The 25232-nt window shown below is 45.0% G+C and overlaps 1 protein-coding gene across 2 annotated transcripts in view; it reads right to left on the bottom strand.

Moving 5' to 3' along the window:
- Positions 1-9846: 9846 nt before the first annotated feature.
- The window catches only part of LOC125461452 (syntaphilin-like), a 45172-nt gene continuing 29786 nt past the window's right edge, over positions 9847-25232 (bottom strand). For both annotated transcript variants that reach the window (XM_048550249.2, XM_048550248.2), the window contains 4 exons: positions 20776-20846; positions 16797-17012; positions 12738-12887; positions 9847-10941 (listed from right to left, as the gene is read on the bottom strand). In XM_048550249.2, coding sequence (XP_048406206.2) covers positions 9966-10941; positions 12738-12887; positions 16797-17012; positions 20776-20816 — 1383 coding nt within the window. In that variant the 5' untranslated portion in view covers positions 20817-20846 and the 3' untranslated portion in view covers positions 9847-9965. The remainder of the gene's footprint in view (positions 10942-12737; positions 12888-16796; positions 17013-20775; positions 20847-25232) is intronic.

The following is a 25232-nucleotide window of genomic DNA, read 5'->3' as shown; positions in this document are numbered from 1 at the left end:
GTCTTTCCCCCCCCCGCCAAAAACAGCACCTAGATTTTACATTGCTCTCAGTTCTGCAATTAGAGGGAATAACTTGTAACTCTTGCAACACAACATAGCTCAACCAATTTTATTTGTTTTTATTCTGTGCCTTGAGGAACGTGCTGTCTGTGGGGCTAAATGAGGATGCAGAAATGAGTGCAGACATGAGTGAATTGGGGCCAATGTTTCATCATATCTAAAGATTCTAGACACCAATGGGGAAAAATGAACAAAAGTGAAGTATTGACGCTGCAGATCTAAAGTAAAGTGGAGAGACTCAGCAGGTCTGGCTGTGGAAAGAAAAACAACTTACCTTTTGAGTCCAGTATGACTCTGTTCTTTGGAACTAAAGAGAGAGATATATGGTGAGCTTTATACTGGGGGAAGAGTGGGGGTTCTGCTGGAACAAGAAGGAAAAACCTATCTGGTTCACTAATGCCCTTCAGGGAAGGAAATCTGGCTTCCTTACCTGGTCTAGCCGACACGTGACTCCAGATTATCTGTAACACGGTTGACTGCTGTCTGGGCAACTAGGCTTGGGCAATAAACTTTGGCCCAGTCAGTGACACCCTTATCCCATGAATGAATAAATAAAAAAATTCCTTTTGGAGTGCAAGCATGGGAGAGGACAGGGCAATTTGTTTAGTGGTGGCATCCTGCTGGAGGTGGCAGAAATGGTGGACAATGGTCCACTGAAGATGGAGGCTATTGCAGTGGAAAATGAGGACGAGGAGAATCCTATCATCTTCCTGGAGGGAGAGCACAGGGTGAGGGCAGAAGAGGTTGAGGGTCCTGTCAATCATAGAGAATTTGGGGTTCGGGACAGGTGGTGGCAAAGAGGAAACCTCTGCAAACAACACTCAGAAATGCCATTGTCAGAACACAGATGATGGGAATGAAGAATGGAACAGAGTCCGGGCAGGTCTGCGTTACGAGCGAGTGTATTTGAGGCAGCTGTGGGGTTAAATTAAACCTGGAAAGTGATGCAGCAATAGCAAAGCGATTGCTCATTTACATTCTGATGACTTTTTCTGTTGATAGTGACTCGCTCCAGCAATAAACCAAGTTTAGCCCCAAGTTCACAGTCCTGGGTTTCTAACACTAACTCTCTGCAATTTACATTAATCTTTCAGCATTATTTTAATTACCTTATGATCTTCAAATGCAACTTGATAAAATCACCTTCATTAAAATTGCTTCACACTGCACAAACCATAGGTGAGTTTTTCTTTTGACTGTAGCTGTGGTCAACCGAAGTCAACAACAACCAGCATTTATATAGCACTTTAAATATAAAACTTGCCAACAATGATGCCGCAGGAATGTTCACAAACAAAATTCGACAGAGAGCCACATAAGAGAATAACAGGGATCTGAGCCAATGTTTCACTTAAAACACCAGGTTTGAAGGTGAGGTGGGAGGTTTAAGGGGTGGCCATTCCTAAGTTTGGGGTCTAGGTGGCTGAAAACATGGCCATCATCGTGGCCAAAGGTAGTGGGGAGGTTCACGAGGCAAGACCCAATTTATACCAAGGCCCAAGCACAAAACAGTGGAGGGAATAAAAATATCTCTCATTCTACCCATCCCCCCAACTGGGACTAAAGTACGAACCTTGGGGGCTGAGGTCCTAATTTGGGAAGCAAGGTCTCTAACGTTCCATGGATGTGAATGTGACATTTAGGACATTTTTATTTTAGTGCTCTCCTGGAGGGAGAGGCTGAGGGGATCATCAGCTAATTAGTGCCCACAACATCCTGGTGGTCTGAGCTGCTTGGCACAACTTCCTACATTTGGATGAAGGGTTCACAGCTGAGGACCACATCAACCCCTCCCCCAACACACCCATTAGTGTGGGAGTAATGCCATAAATTAGTCCAAATTGCCTGTGTGAGGTGTAGTTCTTGTTTCTTCACACTCAGCATGGTGGCCTCCAAGGCTACCCTGAGTCCTTGAGGCTGCAGAATTGGGAATTCAATCCCTTTGTTTGGTTCAATCATAACCTGCAAATTCTGGGAGTGGAGCCCAGAACTCAGCCCAATTATCAGCATTTTTACTGTAGTTGTATGAGTTTAGACAGGGACTGAAGTCATTAACTTGCTGGAAGACACATTTTGCAGTGCTAGTAATTTTCAATCAATATTTTGAGTTCCCGACTTTCCTTGCAGAGATTACACAACGTGCCCAGAGTTTAAATGTTTTATTTCAAGTATAGTTCACCCTGATGGCTACAGCAACGGTGGTACAAGAAATCAACAGAACACAGAATGAAGTGCTTTAATTATCTGCTAAATACCAATGGGTTCAGTTGCAGTTTGGGTGATCCCTAGCAAGTGTCCACACATACACACACACACGCACGCACACAAACACACACACAAGACGTAATTGGGCTGACAGGTTTCTAGTCAGTCAGCTGAACTCTAATGCATGATTCTTCCCTGGATTTGATACCCAGTGAAAATGATGAATTTCAGATCACCAGGGGAGGGAGAGGCATGGTTTGTGTGGAAATAGAACAATGAAACCATCCCAAATCAACAACAACACTCTCACCTTCAAGATACAGCCTGTGCCAGAATTGCTTCATGATGAATGGATTCAACGTGACATTTCCAAGCACCATCATCATCAGTATGTCCAACACATCAAGATGGCATCCTGCCTCCAAACTTTACTTTGTGAAGTAATATGAAAATAACCAGTAAATGCTAACTTTAACAGCAATGCCCATGAATTACAAATTAATTAAGAGATTCTAGAGATGAAATGTATAAAAAATGTCCCCTGTCCTACCTTAAATAGCAAAGAAATAACAGCAAAATACTGTGGATGCTGGAATTCTGAAACAATGCAGAACTCCGAAGAAACTCAGCAGCTGTGAACAAAAACAGAGATAACATTTTGAATCTAGTGTGACTCTTCCTGAGAACGCATGAATTCTGAATTGGGGTTGGATAGGGTTCTGAAGAAGATTTTTATTAGACCTGAACCATTAACTCTTTCTTTCTCCACAGATGCTGCTGAGTTTCTCCAGCATTCTCTCTGCTTGTCTGAAGTAGCAATGAATTGACTTTTAGGAACAGCTCTCTTCTGACATTTAAATGGAGTGGTTCAGAACATTCTACACCCAATGAACACTACTCACTTGTACAGAATGACTTTCGCATTAAAATACATAGTCTATTGTGGCTGAACAGATAGTCGGTCCTAAACACATCCAAATGAACCCAAATTCATTCACATTCTCTGGACTGATTTGATATTTTGCTCTCTTGCTTAAAATAAATGGTCTACTATTTAAGATTTTTAATAAAAGGACTGATGACCCAGTGCTGCCTCCCCTTCCCTACATCTCTCCAGCACTGTGGTCCAGTTTGGGCCATTCAATTAGTTGAAGATAAGCTGATCATATGACACCTACTCCCTCCCTCCTAAACCCCAGAGAGTGAACTATCCTTCAAACCTCATGCAGCACTGATATAGATTCATTCTTTTCCTTGCTTATCCCCAGAAACTTGTGACAATGTGACTGCTTTAGCAGTTAGGCTAGCACAGGGTTGAAGATGGGTCTCTTTCTATTAATCTTTACATAGTTAAGTGTTTGTTTTTGACCAGCACAGATACAATGGGCTGAAGGACATTGTTCTGTGCTGTAGATCTCTACGACAGTGGGAGACACGGGGTCACTGAATATTGGGAGAGTTGTCCTCTTGAGGTTTTTTAAAGAAATTAAGCTTAGTGCCATTTTGAAGGGTAGGTAATCTGCTGAATGTTGACTGTACTAAGTTCCTTAAAAGAATGGGGAGGTGATGGCCAGGTAGTATTGTCACTGGACCTATTAATCCAGAAACTCAGCGAATGTCCAGGGAACCTGGGTTCAAATCCCACCACAGCAGATCATGGAATTTGAAGTCAATAAAATAAAAAAAATCTGGAATTAAGAATCAACTGCTGACTGTGAAACCATTAACAGTTGTTAGAAAACTCATTTGGTTCACAAATGCCCTTTCGGGAAGGAAACTGCATTCCTTATCTAGTTTGGATTACAAGTGACTCCAGACACACAATGTGATTGATTCTCAAATCGCCCTCTGAAATGGCAATCCATTCAACTGTATCAATCGCTACAAAGTCTCAAAGAAATGAAACTAGATGCACCATCTGGCATCGGACTAGGTACCAGAAAAGATGGCTGAAACAACCCTGTTGACCCTGCAAGGTCTTCCTTACTAGTCATTTGGAGGCTAGTGCCAACATTGGGAGAGGTGTCTCAGACACCTCAGAGAATAGCCAGATATGGTCACGGTACAGTGGGAGAGAGGTGCCCCCACAGCCCTCGGCATTGACTTCAGAACCCATGTCTCATGGCTTCATGTTAAATATGGGCAAGGAAACCTCCTGCTGATTACCATATACTGTCCTCCCTTGGCTGGTGAATTGGTACTCCTCAATGTTGAATAACACTGAGGATGGCAAGGACACAAAATATACTCTGGGTGGGGGATTTCAATGTCCACCACCAAGAGTAGCTCAGCAGCAGTACTACTGATCGAGCTGATTTTAAGGACATAGCTGCTAGGCTGGGTCTGCGGCAGGTGGAAGGGAACCAATAAGAGGGAAAAGCATAACTTGACCTCATCCTCACCAATCAGCCAGCTGCAGAGGCATCTGCCCATGACTGTATTGATAAGAGTGACCATTGCACAGTCCTTGTGGAGATGAAGTATACTCTCCATGGTATTGTGTCACATTATCGCTGTCCCAAATGGGACAGATTGCTAACAGATCTAGCAGCCCAAGACTGGGCATCCATGAGGCACTGTGGTATCAACAGTCGCAGAATTATACTCAAACACAATCTGTAATCTCATGGCTCAGTATATCCCCCACTCAAATATTACCATCAAGCCAGGGAACCAACCCTGGTTCAATACAGCGTGTAGGAGGGCATGCCAGGAGCAGCACCATTCATATCTAAAAATGAGGTGTCAACCTGGTAAAGCCACCAAACATACACACCAAACAGCATCAGCAACAAGTGGCAGACAGAGCTAAGCCATCCCACAACCAATGGAAGAGATCTAAGCTTTGAAGTCCTGTCACATCCAGTTGTGAATGGTGGCAGACAATTAAACAACTCACTGGAGAAGGAGCCTCCAAAATATCCCCATCCTCAATGATGGAAGAGCCCAGCCCATCAGTGCAAAAGATAAGGCTGAAGAATTTGCAGCAATCTTCAGCCAGAAGTTCCAAGTGGATGATCCATCATGGTCTTCTCCAATAGTCCTCAGCATTACAGTGACCAGTCTTCAGCCAATTCGATTCAGTCCACGGGATATCAAGAAATGATTGGCAACACTGGATACTGCAAAGGCTATGGGCCCTGACAACATTCTGGCAATAGTACTGAAGACTTGTGCTCCAGAACTTGCTGCTCTCCTAGCCAAGCTGTTCCAATACAATTACAACACTGGCATCTACCCGCCATGCGGAAAGTTGCCCAGGTATGTCTTGTACACAAAAAGTAGGACAAATCCAACCTGGCCAATTACTGACCTCTCAGTCTACTCCTGATCACCAGTAAAGTGATGGAAGGTGTCAGTAACAGTGCTATCAAGCAGCCCCTGTTCAGCAATAACCTGCTCAGTGATGCTCAGTTTGGGTTCTGCCAGGGCCACTCAGCTCCTGACCTCATTCCAGCCTTGGTTCAAATATGGACAAAAGAGCTGAATTCCAGAGGTGAGGTGAGAGTGACAGTCCTTGATATCAAGGCTGCATTTGACTGAGTGTGGCATCAAGGATCCTGAGCAAAACTGGAATCAATGGGTATTGGGGGCAAACTTTTCACTGGTTGGAGTCATACCTGACACATTGGAAGATAGTTGTGGTTGTTGGAGGTCAGTCATCTCAGCTCCAGGACATCTCTGCAGGAATTCCTCAGGGTTGTGTCCCAGGCCCAGCCATCTTCAGTTGCTTCATCAATGACTTTCCCTCCATCATAAGGTCAGAAGTGGGGATGTTCACTGATGATTGCACAGTGTTCAGCGCCATTCATGACTCCTCAGATACTGAAGCAGTCCATGTTCAAATGCAACAAGATCTGGACAATATCCAGGCTTGGACTGACAAGTGGCAAGTGACATTCACGCCACACAAATGTCAGGCTATGACCATCACCAATAAGAGACAATCTAAGTACCATCCCTTTATATTCAGTGATATTATGATTACTAAATTCCCCATAATCAATATCTTGGGGGTTACCATTGATCAGGAACTCAACTGGACGTGTCACAAGAACACAGCTACTACAAGAGTAGGTCAGAGACTAGGAATACACCTCCTGCCTTCCCAAAGCCTGCCCACCATCTACAAGACACAAGTCAGGAGTGTGATGGGATACTCTCCACTTGCCTGAATGGGTGCGGCCCCAACAACACTAAAGAAGCCTGACACCATCCAGGACAAAGCAGCTGCTTGATTGGTACCACATTCACAAGCATCCGCTCCCTCCACCACCGACGCTCAGTAGCAGCAGTGTGTACTATTTACAAGATGCACTGCAGAAACTCACCAAAGATCCTCAGACAGCACCTTCCAAACCCACAACCACTTCTATCTAGAACGATAAGAGTAGCATCATCATCTTCAAATTCCCCTCCAAGCTTCTCATCATCCTGACTTGGAAATATATCACCATTCCTTCACTGTCACTGAGTCAAAGTCCTAGAATTCCCTCCCTACTGGCATTGTGAGTCAACCCACAGTAGGAGGACTGTAGTGATTCAAGAAGCAGCTCACCACCACCTTCTCAAAGGCAACTAGAGACGGGCAATAAATGCTGGCCCAGGCAGTTACAACCACATCCCATACATGAATAAGAAAAATGAATGTGGACAATAATATGCTGAAATACATGCTCAGTTATGAAAATGTGATTATATGTGGAGGGTTTGCAGACAGATAAAATGAATTAACTCGTCTCAGTTCAAACCCATTCCAAACCGATTTGATGACATCAGCAAACTTAGACTGATGATAAAGGAACTTTGGAAGGGGAAGAAGGCTATTCAGCCCCTTCATTCAATTAAATCATGCTTGCACTGTCTTTCAGGCACATTTACTTGTCTTGGCTCCATATCCTTCAAAATTCTTCCCTAACAAGAATCCCAATCTCACTACTGAAAGCTTCAACCACTTCCAGAATCAAGCCTTTGGGGAAAAGTTCTAGAGCTCGACTAGACTCTACCTATGTGTGAAAACTGTTTCCTGATTTCACTCTTAAATGATTAGTTTCCAAATATAATTTGGTGCCACCTTGCTCCTGATTCCTACGACAGAGGAAATAGTTTCTCCCCGTTAACTCTATGAGGTTGGAATTTGAATTTTGCTGAAAGGAGATAGTTGTTGAAGGTTGCTGTGTTTCCAAAGTATCCATTGTGATCATTTGAACTTTGACACTTTTGAATGTATCTGGACAAGTATGAGACAAAAAGAAAATTGACAGCATGTCTCTCTTATTAACATTATTCAGAGAATTTAGTTATTTTAAACATTTTTAACAGATCATTCCTCAATCTTCAAAAACTCAAGGGAAGACAAACCCAGTCTGTGCAACCTGACTTTGGAATTTAACCCTTTAAGCCCTGAAAAGAGACCAACAGGAAAACGAGTTTGGCAAGTCTCCTGATGTCACTAATCCGGCCTGAATGGCAATCAGAATTAAAGAGGTAGCAGGGTGACTGTGGTACTCGCAAAACTTGGAGCAGCAATGAGGCACACTTTAGGGAGGAATCTAATCTGCCTATCAGCACAAGTTGGCAAATTTCTCTCAGTGTTTACCTCTCAATTTTGTGTCAGAAATGCAAATATGGACCTTCCCACTTCGATCAGTGCAAACAAAGAAAGTTGCAAAAGAGAAACATAAATAAATAAACAGCCATGTGAGTACGACATAAAAGGGGAAACACCGGACAAGCTGACTGCTGTATTTACTGAAACCGTACAGTGATTCTTACAGACACTTGCTACTGGTGGGGCCAGTTACAAGCAATAGTTGAACATCAACAAGAGCTCAGGTTGAATGAGAACTGAGGCAACCCCTGCAAATTGAAAAGTCATTACACTTAGTACATTTCATTTTGCATCTAGTGGAGTGAAAGCAGCATTTTGTAACTGTGCAGCTGATGGAAATGTAAATAAAAAAGTTTAGTATTTTGCCTTTAAGTAATTTTAACACCAACATGGAGATTTTAAGAGCTGTGAAAATAGTCCCAGAAGTATCTGAAACATCATATTTTTCAGTCATGCAATGGAGTGCAAAGTTCCAGCTTCCAAACTGGCTCAACTGTGTGGGTTATTTGTATTGTTTCCTAAATCTGTGTATTGATGAGTTATTGACGGTAGTGCAAACAGCTGGGGGTGGGGGGGGGGGGTTGCAAGGATACAATTTCAGGTCTCCCTGTGAAGGGATATGGGAGGCGTAGGGATTTGTGTTGTGTGGAGGTGGGAGTGGATGAGGGTTGAAGGAGTGCAGCTGGAATGGTGAGGGGGTGCAGTAAGTTGGGGTGAGGGCATGGGAGTAATGGAGTGGTGGGGAGGTGGAATAGGGGCGGCAAGGGGATGGTGTTGCAATTTTTAGGAGGTGAGGGTGAGGGGTTTGGGGTGATGCAGTGGGAATGGGGTGGTACAGGGTGGGAATTAGGTGTTATGGAGTGAGGATGGAGTGAGTCTGAGGGAGAGGCTGGGGGGGGGGGTTGGTGAGGGTGTTAAGGGGGTGGGGATGGCAGTTAGAGTGAGTGGATGAGAGACTGTGGGTGGAGAAAGGGGGGTGGGGATTAATGGGGCGAGGGATGATGAGGTGATCGGGAGAGGAGGTGATGGGGTGAGGAGGTGGTGATGGGGTGAGGTGAGGAGTTGATGGGGTGAGTGATGGGGCATGGGGTTGGTATGGGTGATGGGATGAGGAGGTGGGGGTGTGGGGCAGTGAGGTGAGGGGGTGACGGGGGTGAGGGGAGTGATGGGGTGAGAGGCATAATGGGGTGCTGAGATGGTGTGGGTACATGTGGGGACAGCCGGGGATGGTATGGGTGAGGGGGGTGGGTACATGTGGGGACAGCCATGGACGGTGTGGGTGAGGGGGTGGATACATGTGGGGACAGCCAGGGACGGTGTGGGTGAGGGGTTGGGTACATGTGGGGACAGCCGGGGACGGTGTGGGTGAGGGGGTGGGTACATGTGGGGACAGCCATGGACGGTGTGGGTGAGGGGGGTGGGTACATGTGGGGACAGCCGGGGACGGTGTGGGTGAGGGGGCTGGGTACATGTGGGGACAGCCGGGGACGGTGTGGGTGAGGGGGCTGGGTACATGTGGGGACGGTGTGGGTGAGGGGGTTGGGTACATGTGGGGACGGTGTGGGTGAGGGGGGTGGGTACATGTGGGGACAGCCGGGGACGGTGTGGGTGAGGGGGTGGGTACATGTGGGGACAGCCGGGGACGGTGTGGGTGAGGGGGTGGGTACATGTGGGGACAGCCGGGGACGGTGTGGGTGAGGGGGTGGGTACATGTGGGGACAGCCGGGGACGGTGTGGGTGAGGGGGTGGGTACATGTGGGGACAGCCGGGGACGGTGTGGGTGAGGGGGTGGGTACATGTGGGGACAGCCGGGGACGGTGTGGGTGAGGGGGTGGGTACATGTGGGGACAGCCGGGGACGGTGTGGGTGAGGGGGTGGGTACATGTGGGGACAGCCGGGGACGGTGTGGGTGAGGGGGTGGGTACATGTGGGGACAGTGTGGGTGAGGGGGTGGGTACATGTGGGGACAGTGTGGGTGAGGGGGTGGGTACATGTGGGGACAGTGTGGGTGAGGGGGTGGGTACATGTGGGGACAGTGTGGGTGAGGGGGCGGGTATATGTAGGGACAGCCGGGGTCGGTGATCTGGGGCTAGGATGGAGGGTGGTTCGGGGAAGCTGGATTGGTGCTGAATCGTCGTAGGGACTGCAGAGCCAGAACACAGCAGCTGCGCAGCAACACCCCGATGTTGTAGAGAGGCTGTGAGCTGCCTCGCTGGGTGCTGACAATCCAAACAACAGTAGGTACTACAGGTACTGTCACTGCCAGCAGATCCACAATATAATACCGGCTCCAGTGTGCCACTTGACCGGGAGCTTCATCCAGAGCCGGCTGGATGGGCACCTGTGGCACTCCTGCTCCAGGGGTCTCGGGCACTGCCTCCACAGGAACTAGCCGCAGATCGGTACTCCCACCGAAGGTCTGTCGTGTCTGTGGGTCAGGGAGCGGTCTCAAATCCTCTGCCCCCGCGGTGAGGCCGCCAGGGTCAAAGGTGCTTGACCTCAGGACCTTCTCCGCTATCACTTCCAGGTCAGGATGAGAGGGGGAGAAGTCAGTCTGGATGCCCTGCTCGCGGACAGTGCCCAGTTGGATCCTGGCTGACGGCACATATCCCTCCCGCAGCAAGGACCGTGCTGTGAGGGCAGCAGCCTCTGCAGCGCGGTCGATCCCAGAAGCGAGGGAGCCACGGTGAGGAAGATCAGTGCCATCAAGGAGCAGGAGCTCAGGCCCCTGCTCACTCAGCTTGGTGTAGGTGGAGCTGCGGGTCAGAGACCGGGCTGGAGAGCCAGCAGCAGAAAGAGATGCACCATCCTGCACCAACTCCATGCTGTTTAACAGAGCTTCCAACTTCTTGTTTTGAATGTTGATGTCAATGAAATACTTCTGGATGCCTTTATCCTTCTCCACCAGGTTATTCTTCACTGTGTCAATCACCTGTTTTAGCTGCTTGATCTCCTTCCTGGCCTCCTTCAGGGACAGCTGGGCTTCCACACGGTGACACTCCTCCTCGATCCAATCTTCCTGCATCCTTGACAGCTGCAATTTCAAATCCTCCACTTCCCCAACCCTGTGAAAACCACAAGGGCATGTTAGATACTCATTATCAATTGTTACATTCGAGACTAGGAGGATACATCCAGCCCCTCATGCCTGATTCACGTCATGTCATGGCGAGTGTATTTTTCTAATTCAATCATGAGACATGGCTATTGCTGACTGAACCAGCATTTATTGCTAGTTGCCTTTGAGAAGGCGGTGGTGAGCTGCTAGGATTAATCCAGCTTTACTCCATACCCCTCAATCCCCTCGCTGACAAATCGTAATCCTGAAACTGCCCCCAGCGCTCATCATCTTATACAGCAGAGCTTTTCATAATTTTATACAGCAGAATTTGTTAGAACTCCAACTACCCAGTGTGTTAATTAAGAAACACACTGAATGACTTCAGTCTGGTTCAGCTCCTCTGTTTTGGATTCATACCCAGTGGAAACTGTTTCTCTGTATCTGTTCAATTGAACCTTGTCATCATTTCAAACATCCTCATTTGATCACCCTCAAGCTCAACTCTCATTAATGAGACAAGTCCTTTGGGCTATTTTATCTTTTACCCTTACATCTGCAGACAGTCACATCCTGTTATTTTAAACTTGTTGGCAATATCATTTATGTTTATCAAGAAGTGTAGATGTCCCAACACAATTCCCTGAGGCACATGAGAGAGGAGTGGGGGGTGGGGATGGGGGTAGAGAGAGAGTGAGGGGGGGGGGGAAGAGGGGGAGAGGAGGAGTGCGGGGGGGGAGACAGGGGAAGGGGGGGTAGAGGGGGAGGGTGAGAGGGAGAGTGAGTCAGATGATGCCTCCTGGAGAGAACGATCCCACCAGCCTTCTTAATCCGTTTTGGTAATGAAGAACTGGATTCAATGGAAAAATGTTCCCTGATTCTACAGCAGTGAAGTGTACATAAGAACTTTTCATGAGGAATTTTGACAAAGGCTTTTGAGAAATGCAGTCTTGTCATGTGGGTGAAACCTTTTGAGACTTGAAACCAGGTCCTCAGCAGGACGTAAAACCAGTCTTTAGATAGGTATTCTGACCTAAAAGCTAAGCTGACTACCCTGCAGGATACTGTGACCTTCAAAGTGCTACATGACATGAGAATGAACAATATGTTCAAGCGATTTGAATATGACGCTGGTGAGAGATACCCATCTGATTTCTATCCCCCCGTTTTGAATATGCCACAGATGTTAGCTTGTCTCCACTAGTCTGCTACTGACTGACTCTTCAAAGTGATTGCTCAATATTAGAGTCAGTTTCTCAGGTGCTAACTCTAATATCCAGTGAGACATTATGTATAGACTTAGAGTTTGATTTGGATTTGTTTGTTGAATAATTTTAAAACACTCCCCTTATTTGTAAATAAGGTCCTGTATGCTGGTAAAGTAGTATTGAAACTTGGTATGTGCATTAAATTCTCTTTGGTGAATTCACTAGAAAACTGATCACTTAATAATTCCCTTTTACCCTTGCGATTTCCTACAACTCTATTGTCTATTTTCATTTGTGTAACTGGTATTTGAAACCCACATTGGATATTTTACCAGCCTTTAATATCAGTCAGTGCCTGGTCATTACTGCTGGTACTCATGTTGTACTGACCAGTAGTGGCCTTTTAGTACCGACAATGAAGTGGCCATCCTGTACTGACCAGTAGGGGCCAGCCTATATTGACCATTGATGGCCATCCTTTGCTGGTAGCCACCCTACACCACCCCACCCCACCCCAACGGAGCACTAGCTCACATCTCTAAAGGTTGAGCTCTACAATATATCTGAGTTCTCACACAATCCTGAGTCTGAATACCTTTCATCCAGCTTCTCCTCAGTCTCCTTTAGCCTTGCCCTCAGGTGTCTGATGCAGACTTCCTTTTGCTGCAGAGGGGTCAGATATTGCTCTGGAGTTGGTGGCTTGATCCCATGGTTTTCACTGCAGGACGAATATTTACTCGAACGCCTGCACAGCAAATTGAGAAACAATAAGTGACAGAGGATGAAGTCATACCTGTAGAAACACAAACACCAGAAAGCTATTTATTCAAGATCAAATTGTATTTGTGGGCACCTTTCATAGAGTTCAAAATGTTACAAAGTTCTTTGCAGCCAATTAAACACTTTTGAACTGTTGTCACTGTTGATGGTTGAGGGTTAACTGTTGACCACGAAACTACTGTTATATGTATTAGATCCTTGAGGGTCTCTTTCATCAACCTGAGAGGGCAAACATGGCCTCCAATTTTCAACATTTCATCTCAAAGACGTGAACTTCAATGGTGCAGCACTTGCTCAGCACTCCCGTGGAGACACCAGCATGGAAGATGGGCTCAGATCTCTGAGCCCGGGCTCGAATCCACCACATTCTGAACCTAGAGAGGTGGGTGAACCAAGATAACATGAGTGTAACCCACACCTATTTTTTTTTGCAGTCCCTGTGATTTATAAAGGTGTAGGAAGCCAGTGAAAGCAGCAGAAACCCAGCCTTCATCTAAGTGGCCTGGAACAGGCAATTCAGTTCCCTAAAACCCACTCAGAGATTCAATGAGATCATGGCAAATTAAATTGCAATCTCAACTCCACATTCCCACCTGCTCCATTGTTTAAACTCATTTGAGGGACGTGGGTGTTACTGGCTGGGCCAGCGTTTGTTGCCCGTCCTGATAATTTTTCACCTCCTTGATAACCAAAAATCCACCTACCCCATTGCAGAAGTATCCAAAACTCTGCTTCCCCCCAGCAGGAGGTGGAAATTCCCATTTAAATAAAATGCCAGCTCGTTTAGGGCAATAAAAGCAACATTAGCCAACTAAACAGCATGCTGGGAAAGTTGGGTCAGCTGAATGGCATGCCAGGAGGATTGCAGAACTCACTGTCAATTGGATCAGGCCAGACAGATATGCAAGCCATTTAACTTGATCGATTATATTGAATGGGTATCGATGAGACAATGCTGCAAGGTTTCAGATGGAACAACAGACTGGAGTTTCAGTTGAACAGTTTTCTGAGACAGCTCGGCTCCTGGAGTGAGTGCAATCAATAGGGAAATTACAATATTTAATACTGTCTTTTGTAGCAGCCACTGTGGGATAGAAACTCATTCACAAGATGTAACTGAATTCTGTTAATTACACTGCTGTTTCAAACTGCTATAACCTCATAGGAGGATTCTGTATGTCGGTTACCATGCCGACAAAGTAAAAGATAGTAAGCCACTGTACTTGGGGAAGACCCGGAGAACTGTATTTAAAGGAGGCTCTCAAATCAGAGGGACTAACATTCCAGAGACAATATCAGCACAAGAAGCAGGAACCATGGGAGCTCGAGGAACAGCCTTAATCTCAGTTCGCTAGCTGTAACCAGGGTAGCATAAACATCTTTTCCAGCTTGAGCTTCCAAAGCAGATTATAAACCCACTTGAGAATATTGTAATTTAAGAATAGTAAGGTTATTCAGGAAATTAGAGGGAAAGACACATTTCATAGAACTACGTGTATATATCTTGTGTTTAAATGATAATAAGCCATGTCTCATAGTAAACCACCGCTCATCATTACTATAAAATGAGCCACAGGAACTAAACAAGCATATCAGGCCCACTCAAAAATGACACTTACAACTTCCTTTTGAGTAAGAGAGTTCCAGAGACTCATAACCCTCTGAATGAAAAAAACTTTTCCTCACCTTTGTCTTAAATGGAGACTCCTCATTCTTAGTTAAAAATTTGGGTCCGGTGACCCTTCCTCAGAAGTTTTGAGAAAGGCTCACCAGACCCAAAACGTTAACTGTTTTCTCCTCCACAGATGCTGCCAGACCTGCTGAGCTTTTCCAGCAACTTCTGTTTTTGTTCCTGATTTACAGCATCCATAGTTCTTTCTGTTTTTACTCTTCATTCTTAAACAGTTAACCCTTGTTCTTGATTCTCCCACAACAGGAAACATCCTCTCCACATCTATCCTGACAAGATCCCTTAGAATTTTTTATGTTCTAATCAAGTCACCCTTTACTCTCATGGACTCCAGCAGACGTAAGTCTAAACTGTCCGACATTCCCTCAAAAGACAACTTACCTGTTACAGGTATTAATCTAATAAACCTTGACTGAACTGCTTCCAATGCATTTACATCCCACCTTAAATAACGTCAAGGATTGATTGGTATAGTGGACCATGAAGAAGGTCATCTAGGTGTACGAGAGGATCTTGATTAACTGGGCCGATGGGGCTGAGGAATGGCAGATGGGGTTTAATTCAGTTAAGTGCAAGGTGTTACAGTTCAGTGAGAGGGCAGGACTTACACAGCTAATAGTAGAGCCCTGGGGAGTGTTGTTGAAAAGAGACACCTATAGGTGCAGGTACACAGTTCCTTGAAAATGGCGTCACAGGTAGACAGGGTGGTGGAGAAGGCATTTGGCAGGCTTGCCTTCAGAGCTTGAGTAGGGCAGTTGGAATGTCATGTTATGGCTGTACTCCAGGCAACGCTTGGAGTACTGCATACAATTCTGGTCATGCTGCGATAGGAGAGATGTTATCAAACCGGAAACAGTACAGAGAATATTTACAAGGATTTACCGAAACTGGGAAGTTTGAATAATAAGGAGAGGCTGGATAGGCTGAGACTGTTTTTCCTGGAGTGTAGCAGACAGAGTATAAAATCATGAGGGGCATGGATAGGGTGAAAGCGAGGTCTTTTCCCCAGGATAGGGCAGTCCAAAAAACTACAGGGCATAGATTTAAGGTGAGAGAGGCAAGATTTCAAAGGGACTGGACGGGCAACTTTTTCAAACAGAGAGTGGTGCACATTTGCAACAAGCTGCCAGAGGAAGTGGTAGAGACAAGATAAAATTACAACATTTAAAAGATATCTGGACAGGTAGGTGGACAGGAAAGGTTTAGAGGGATATGGGCTAAATGCAAGTAAATGGAATAGGTTTAGTTTCTGAAGCCTGGTCAGCATGGACAAGTTGGGCTGTAAGGGTTATTTCCATGCTACGTGACTCTATGACTCTCAGCTCCCTCTGCATCTCAAAGATCTCCAATATGTCACCATTTACTCAGCATGCTTCTTTCTAAACATATCTTGCCAAAATGGACAAAGTCAAATTTTCCAACATTATTACTCCAATTGCCACATCTTTGCCCAATCAATTAACCTATATACATCACCCTATGCTTTCCTCACAACCTACTTTTCTATTCAAACACAAATGGTCTGGCAGAGTCTGAGGAAAATGCTGCAAATCCAAGGACTCTTTTTCGAAACTGGAACAAATGCTGCCAGGTCTGCTGAGATTCTCCAGCATTTTCTGTTTTTATTTCAGATTGTCATCAGAAAATTTAACAATCTACCTTTGGTCCTGTCATCAAAATTATTTACATAAATAACAGAATGCTGAGGTCCCAGCATCAAATCCCTGCAGCACACCAGTTGTAACAGCTTGCCAACACAAAATGACCCATTTATGTCTTCTCTCTGCTTCCTGTTCACCAGCCAATCTTCTATCTGTGCCAATATGTTACCTTCTATACCACGAGCCTTTAATTTTCCACAATAATTTTTGATGTGGCACTTTGTCAATTTTTTTTTGAAAATCTAAGTGTGCAAGAAAATTTAAGAAAAACTATGTCCACAAGTTCCCCTTTATTCAAAGCACGTGTTACTTCTGCAAAGGACCTCAGTAATTGGTTAAATACGATTACTCTTTCACAAAACCATGCTTACCTTGCCTGATTACCTTTAATTCTTGTAAGTGCCCTGCAAAACCTTTTTAAAAACAACTTTTAACATTTTCGCTATGACAGATGTTAAGGTAACTGGCTGGCAGTTTCCTGCTCTCTGTCTCCCTCCCTTGGCGAACGAAGGTGATGCATTACCTGGGAGTGGGGCTGCTGTCACTGCCTTTGTAGGATCCCGAGTTGCTGCTGCTGCTGAGGGAGGATGTCGCGCAGCTGTCCCGTAATCTGACCGGCGGAGAGGTGCGTCTGGACGGCTGGAGGAGGGGCTGCGTCTCCTGCTGTGCTGAGGCCGAGGATGGGGTCAATGTTGATTTAAAGAGGGAGGAGAAGCCACTTCTCCCGTGGACACCACGACTAGAGACGGGGATAAAGTGACAATTAACAGCAAGAATACAGACTGCAACAAGTTTAACCCGGATCACTTAGTACCAAGGACGCAGTTCCCTACTGCAGAATTTGCCGAATGCGATTATTTTGCAATCTGCAAAGTATCTCATCATGACAGAAGGTGGTAAGTGATTCTCCAGTGAAATTAGTAGCCCCGTTTCCTCCTGAGATTATTCCACCGGCATTCTCCATTGCTTCACATTAAACACGACAGAAATCTCTGGGATAATGGGAACTGCAGATGCTGGAGATTCCAAGATAATAAAATGTGAGGCTGGATGAGATGCTGCTTGGCCTGCTGTGTTCATCCAGCCTCACATTTTATTATCTAGAAATCTCTGGGATTATGTTAACTGATTAAAAATGATCTAATTGGAAATTAGTCATTACTGGTGGTGAAATACAGAGAGTTAAGAATTGGAAATTCATGAAGGTCATCGAACAGGTAGCCAAATGCATGCCACATATGACAAGCTGGGCTCTGCACGGCGCAGCATTTGTTTACAAAATCCTATTCATTAATTTTACAGGGAAAAGTGCTGATTGTACACAGGGGAAACATTACACATCAAGCTTTTTGTGGGTGGTAAATAGGGAGCTAGAACAGGCATGTAATAAAGGCACGAGTCCCTCATCGTGAGGGAATTTAAGGTGCAGACGGACTGGGAAATCTAGGTTGGTAGTAGATTCCAAGAAAAGGAATTCGTGGAATGTCTGAGGTGGCTTTTTGGAACAACTTTTGGTAGACCCCACTAAGAAACAGGCAGTTCTGGATTTGGTGATGTGCAATGAGGCAGATTTGATAAAGGAGCAAAAGGTGAAGGAACCCCCAGGGGCCAGTGACCATAAAATCAAACTCCCCCTGTAGTTTGAGAGGGAGGAAGTTGGAATCAGATGTAACAGTATTACAATCAAGTACAAGTAACTACAAAGGCATGATGGAGGAGCGGACCAGAGATGGTTGGAAGGGGAACTTGGCAGAGAAGACAGTGGTACAGCAAATGGCAGGAAGTTTCTGGCAGAAATTCAGGAGGTACCACAGAAATTCACTTCAAAGAAGGAGAAGAAGCATACTGAGGGGAGGATGCGGTTGATAAGGGAAGTCAGGAACAGAAAAATATCAAAAGGAAAAGCATATTGTGTGAGTTTCCACTGCGTGCTCCAGTTTCCTCCCACAGTCCAAAGATGTGCAAGCATGGGCGGCACGGTGGCTCAGTGCTTAGCACAGCTGCCTCACAGCGCCAGGGACCCAGGTTTGATTCCACCCTCTGGCAACTGTGTGGAGTTTGCACATTCTCCCCATGTCTGTGTGGGTTTCCTCTGGGTGCTCTGGTTTCCTCCCACAGTCCAGAGATGTGTAGGCTAGGTGGATTGGCTATGCTAAATTACCCATAGTGTTCAGAGATGTGTAAATTAGGTGGGTTTTAGGAGGATGGGTCTGGGTGGGATACTCTGAGGGTCAGTGTGGACCTGTTGGGCTGAAGGGCCTGCTTCCACACTGTAGGGATTCTATGATTAAGCCAGGTGATTTGGCCATGCTAAGTCTCCATGGTGTCCAGAGATATGCAGGGTAGGTGGATTAGCCGTTGAAAATGCAGGGTTACAGCGATAGAGTGGGTCTGGGTTGGATGCTGTTCGGAGAGTCAGTGTGACTTGATGGGTCGAATGGCCTGCTTCCATACTGTAGGGATTCCATGATTCATACAATGTGGCAAAGGTTAGTGTGTGCCGGAGGATTGGGAAGCCTTTAAAGCACAGGTCAACTGAAAAAATGCAGTGGTCGGGGGAAGAGGATGAAATATGAGGGTAAGCTAGCTAGTATTACAAAAGAAAATGGCAATCTTTTCAGACATATACAAGGTAAGAGACAGGCAGCGTTGGAGTTTGGACCACTGGAAAATGAGGCTGCAGAAGCAGTAATAGGTAACAAAGAAGCAAGGGGAATGCTTACTACAAAGTTAACACGATGGTAAGAACTCTGCATGGAGTCTTTAAACATGTGTGTTGTAGTTACATCATGTACACAAGTCATTTGGTCATCAAATCCCAGGGGGAAACTCAAACCCAAAGATTCTGGCTCAAAGACCGAGGTATTACCCACTGTGCTACAAGGCCTCCATTAGAGAATTATACTGTTGGGAAGTTAAAATGTCTTTCTATTCAAGAATGTTTAAAAAATACTTGCAAACCTTTGTAGTAACTGATAAATACACCAGCCAATCAGTGTATACGCCAGCACAGATCATTGAAAAGCAATCAGAAGGATTGTAATGTTTCCCTCTTGGATTCTACCAAGAAATCTACCATTTCCAAGGTTAGAATGCTCTGTCTAGTTGGAGTGCTTTTACTTTCAAAATGAGGCCATTTGAAAAAGCAGATGTTGGGTCATCTGTTCAGATTTCTGCTGTTGCCACAGTTGCCAGATGGCCTCACTATAAACCCAAATGGCCTCATTATCTATCTAACTCAAAAGAGTGCCAGCTTTGTTTGTCATTTTTATTACCTTGTGATAACCTGCTCTTGTATGAAGTCTTTTCAATGCCTGTGTTTTTTTATATGCAGCATTAAGAGGTATGAGGTTATTTAAAGCTTCTGCCATTCCTACAATGTACGGCTCCGTGTGACTGGCACTTATAACAGATTGTACGAGGAGTGGATTTTCACTGGCAGTTTTCAAAGCATTGTTTATTGCATCAGTTTCAGGAGCATCTCAAAGACATTCCAGGCTTCTTGTTGGCTGAACATTGCAGATATTAGACTGGGTACAGCGGATGCATGGGAAATATGACCTGGACATGATGGGACAGAGGAATGAGGGGGTTAAGTAGGATGAGGACTACAGAGCCTACGAGTCACAATTATGACTGGGCCAATGACCTAGTAAGTGGAAGGAAGCCTTCTTGCTTCCTGACCTTGCCATCAGTCTGCCTCCACTGACACCTTGGGTCTCCTCTGGAGTTAGTGGACCTATCTTCAGTCCATGTCCACACCATTTACTTAAAAATAGGAGAGGCATGCACCTATCACAGAGAGGAAGATTCCCAACACCTGATACTGATTCCCAACACCAGTCACTAGTGTTGTGGTGATAATATCCTGAGAATTAATCCTGAGACTGAGGGCGTGTTCTGGGGACATTGGTTCAAATCCCTCCATTGCAGCTAGGAGAATCAAATTTTAAATTAATTCCAGCTGGAATTGAAATCCAGTCTCAGTAATGGTGACAAAGCAAGATACAAACATCTGAGTTAGGGTTGGAACTAGGCTATTCCGACCCTTGAACCTGCTCCACCATTTGATAAGATCCTGGTCAGTTAATTATCTGGGAGGTGTGGGGAAGCATCTCGTTCATGGATATCCTTTAGGGAGGGACTGACCCTGCCTGGCCTGGCCTAATGTAATTCCCTACCTACAGCAATGTAACCACTTCTAACTGCCCTATGTAAAGATACGTCAACGTTGATATCAGTCAGCTGGAGGACAATTAGGAATGGCCAATAATTGCTGGCCATCAAATGCAGCAGGGCTCACTTTCTCAATTGCACCTTGAGGAACAAAGTCTCAGATTGTGGCCATTCTTCTAAGGTGCTCAATGTATTTATTAGTGACCACCTTGTATTTCTGACCTCCCAATTTTGAACTCCCCCTATGTGTAACAAATTCTAATATAACCTTAAAGACCTTTATCAGCTGACCCCCTCTAATGTGGTGTGATCTGGGTAAGCTGTACCTTCGTGGTCCTGGGAATCGTCTGCTTCCTGATCCAGACATGACGGCTGCTGCAATAAACCAACTGCGATCCTGAGAAAATAAAAGTGTCACTTTGAGGAGATTGTCCTGAAACCTGGCAACTGAGCTCTGCTTGAATTTGTTCCAGGAGTTTTCATCCAATGACTTCCCTCTCCAACTGTCCCATAACCACATTCCTTGCCACAGGTCACCCAACTTACCAACTAGTCCTTACAGTTCCCATAGGCAATAGAGAAATGAAATGGCTTTTCAGAAGCCAAAGAGATACTACTTTACTGCCCTTCAAACGGCCTCCTTTCCAAATTACCATTTCCTTTAGAATAGCAGACATTTTCAAAAATAAACAAGTAATGGACAATTCTTTTCTTGTCCATGTGCCTTTTCTATCCCGATAGGTTTGCTTATGGCAGTGTCCTAGAGAGGAATCTTCATTTCCCTTAAACACCGGTGCATTCTTGGAGAGTCGGGAAGAGTGATGAGCACACAGCTCCTGGCTTCTAAAGGAGATCCATCATCTGCTGCTGTTACCTTGGCAACATGATGCCTCTCACTGTTGACCTCTGTCAATCCCAGACATGGTCACAGAGGTGTTTCTATGGATGTGGCAGATTGTGGAAGGTAGCAGTGGTACAGCTGGACAGGGAGAAACTTGGGATCCAATACTTGTTTCTTCATGTTTATTAATACTCTATATGCTGCTGGTCTTAATTACTGCAGTCTTTCATCAGTCTGCTCACATTTATCTGGTCTGAGGAAAGCTGAGGCATGAGAGGCCTTTGGACCAAACTCACGTCTTTCACAGACCAAGTGAACATTGTGCAATCGTCAGTGAACATTTCCACCTCTGACCTTTGAGGGAGGGAAGGTCGTTGAAGAAGAAGCTGAAGATGGTTGGACCTCGGACACTACCCTGAGCAACTCCTGGAGAGATGTTGGATCACGGCTGTAGTGATGTGACTGAGGGGCCCAGGTGGAACCCAAACTGCGTATCAGTAACACAGAGGTTGCTGGTGTAACTCAGTGGGTCTGGAAGCAGTAGGCAGTATCAGTGAGCTGCTTATTGCTGTGCCGCTGCTACTGTTGATCTCTGCTTCCGTTACTTTTCTGATGATTGAGAGGGGTCTGGTGGGGCAGTAAATGGTCATATTAAATCTGAACTGCTTTCAGTGGCAAGACATTGCTGGTGAATGCCAGTGTTGTAACTGTACTGGAACAGCTTGTCTAGGGGCAGTGATAGTTTGAGGGTGCAAGCCTACAATAGTACAGCTGGTTTGCAAAAATTCATTGTTGATTATGTTTCAAAATGCTTCTTTGATTGTAAATCAATCTTACAGTTGTGAAGTCTGCTCCATCAATGCAAGTCCTTTCTTCTTTCCCTTTTTGGGTGCTGAGGCCAATTTTGTGTAACATACTATAGCTGAAAATTCAAAGGACAATGACTCTCTTGGTAAATGCTCAATCACAACCTTGCTGCTCCTCCTTCCAATTCTCCAGTTAGATATACATCATATTTTGAGGATTAAACAGCAAAACTCAAGTTAGCTGAACCACACTGAGAAGTGATGCACAATTATTTTCCTGTCATGTGGGCACACTAGCTCCTGCTACAATTACTCACGTCCTCTTCCCACCACCCCCAACCCAGCCCACCCCACACCTCCCTCCTCGCTCCCCCTTGCCCCACTCCCCCAAACTCTTTTGGTTCTCCTTGACTAGAGAAACCAACATCCCTCTGAGGAGCAGATGGTGTGCTTCCTGTCTCCATTACAAGCAGATAGAGGAGACTATCCAGTACAGTAGTTTATGTGGGATGTATCCCTGGAAATGTAGAGAGCCCTGAAGCAGATAACATTGTTGTGTGTACCAGGCAGTCTTTTCTTTCATGTGTTGTCTCTCCCAGGAGATAACATGGCTGCTGGGAGGCAAGAAAGAAGAAATGTTTAGTCAGGAAGCTGCAGCCATTTATCAGTGTGGGTCTACTTTGATGGATTCACTGGATTTATCATGCTGCCAATTTTCTATGAATTTATTTATTTAAAACATAAAAACAAAAGCAGGCTAAGTGTGTCTTCAATTCTGCCTCACCATTTGATTAGGTCAAGGCTGATTTATAGGTCCACTCCATTTTCCCTCCCTGTTTCCAATTCCCTGATAGATTTTTATAGAGTAATCAAACAGCCTCAATCTTGAAGGCCTCAACTGTCCAAAGTGCCCAAAGCCTTTCAGACAGACATTCTCATCGTGGGTAAAATGAGCTTCTAACTTCCTACCATTGGGTTGACTTTGCCATGGTCCTCCATGTGGCTTCCCAATGTAGAAAATAGTTTTTCTTGTATGTAACGTATTAAAACCCTTTACTATTTCAAGCATCTCAATTTGACATATCCCTGATGAGGTTTAAATAAAAAGCATTAAGACAGTGTTCTACCAACAGTTAGAATCAAGTCCAAAAGCCTGTGTCTATTCTCTAGCAATTCATCAATTCTAGAAAATTATCCCTTTGACCAAGCTTTTGGTCAGCTCTGCATCTGTTACTTAGTGTTAAAGTTTGGTTTGACAATGCTGCTGTGAAATATTGCTGCACGTTTTATCATATTAAAGTCGCTATACTAATGCAGTTGTAGATCACCACCAACCTGCAAATATTTCCTGCGAAAGGGACCAGAAAAGCATTGGTTAATCAGTTATAGGAACCTGCCATTAAAGGGTTTGAGAGACCGGCTATAATCTGGACTCAGTAATGATGATGAGCTTAGCTGACACCTTGGAGGGCTACATGCAGACAGTTACCATCTGGCTGTCTATTATTGTGGATATGGTGGTAAAAAGGACCGAATTAGGCAGCTTTCTCAATGAGGTGGCTGCATGTCCATCCACTGAAGTAAGATCCTTCAGAGGAATTCAAGTGTCAGAAGATGAGCAAATGCTGTTAGACGTGGTTCCAGCTATTGCAGGAACATCTCATCCTCTGGACCCTGCACTTCAAAAGTGTCACTTGCACTGTACCAACCTGTACCCCTCTTGTCAGTACCTCCCAGGCCAATGGACCCCAACCCTTCACCTGGGCTATTCTCATGTTGGACTGTGGGCTCCCAGAGTATGAAACAAGCAGATTTTTAAGACACAAACATCTAATATAATTGACAGGTTTTCTAATTGGTTTCCTTTCATGAAGCAGCAAGCAGCTAGTTGGAGGCTGAAGTAAATATTGTTATGTAGCTGGGTGTGTATTTCCCCTTTTAAGTGACCCAGAGGTGGGAGATAGAGGGGCAGTGTAGACTGACTGTGGAGCTGATAGGACACATGATAAAGTATTCCCCGTTCAAATTTACCCTTCATCTATCTCGTCTTTGACATACGGTTCTGGTGAACCACAAACACAATAAATATATACCTATATATAGAAGTAAACCACATATCAAGACCAGAAATCTATGCAACGGTAGTAGATTCGCCAACTTTAGGTACATTGAAGTCGTCAATGGATAAGCATATGGACGTACATGGAATAGTGTAGGTTAGATGGGCTTGAGATCGGTATGACAGGTCGGCACAACATTGAGGGCCGAAGGGCCTGTACTGTGCTGTAATGTTCTATGTTCTATCAAATATCTATATATGAAAACAAAACACATATCATGGTCAGAAATCTATACCTGCATATGTTGTAGATACAAACCTCAAGTTGCACCCTTTTGTTGGATTTAATCTTAACTGATGAAATAAACAAAATGCATCGTCCTAAAAAACCAAAGTAATAAACTGCGCTGTGTGCACTTCAATGGCAGCATCGACTATTCTGTGCCTAATGAAGACTTGATGAAGCCAGTGGGGAAGGCAAGCAGGCACCAAAGAGTTTTTGATTAAAGTAGATAGGGACAATCTGTTTCCTCTGGAAAGACAGCTGGTAACTAGCAATCACACGTCTCAGGTAAATCATAAGGGAACCAGAAGAGGAGATGTAGGTAAATCTACTTTCCATAGCAAGTCATTGCGATTGGAAATGCGCTATCTGCAAGGTGGAGACCAATTTAATAATAGCTTGCAGAAGAATAATTGACAAAATACTTGAAAAGGGAAGGTTTGCATGCCTTCGGAGAAAGAACGGTAGGGGAGGTGGGGCTGTGAAATAATTTTAGATGGCACCTTATATTAACAGTCCAGCAATAATACCACTAGGCCATTGTCAACTCATTATATATGCACCATTTAAATGTCCATAAAGAAAGAGGGTGGGACAACCAAATCTAGAGGGTGCTGGATATCAGCAAGCTTACTGGGCAGACAGGTGTGCAGAAGGAGAGCCTAAGTCAGACTGTGAGAACTTGGTACTGCAGAAATAGAGGTGTTTCAAAAATGTAGGGTTGAAATCAAAAAAGAAATGAGGAAAACAAAGACAGATATGAAAGAATATTTGGAAGTAAAATCAAGGAGAAC

The sequence above is a fragment of the Stegostoma tigrinum genome, chromosome 19, assembly GCF_030684315.1.
Source record: "Stegostoma tigrinum isolate sSteTig4 chromosome 19, sSteTig4.hap1, whole genome shotgun sequence".
NCBI classification, from domain to species: domain Eukaryota; kingdom Metazoa; phylum Chordata; class Chondrichthyes; order Orectolobiformes; family Stegostomatidae; genus Stegostoma; species Stegostoma tigrinum.
The sequence above is the reverse complement of the archived record's forward strand: the minus strand, read 5'-3'. Positions and strand labels throughout refer to the sequence as shown.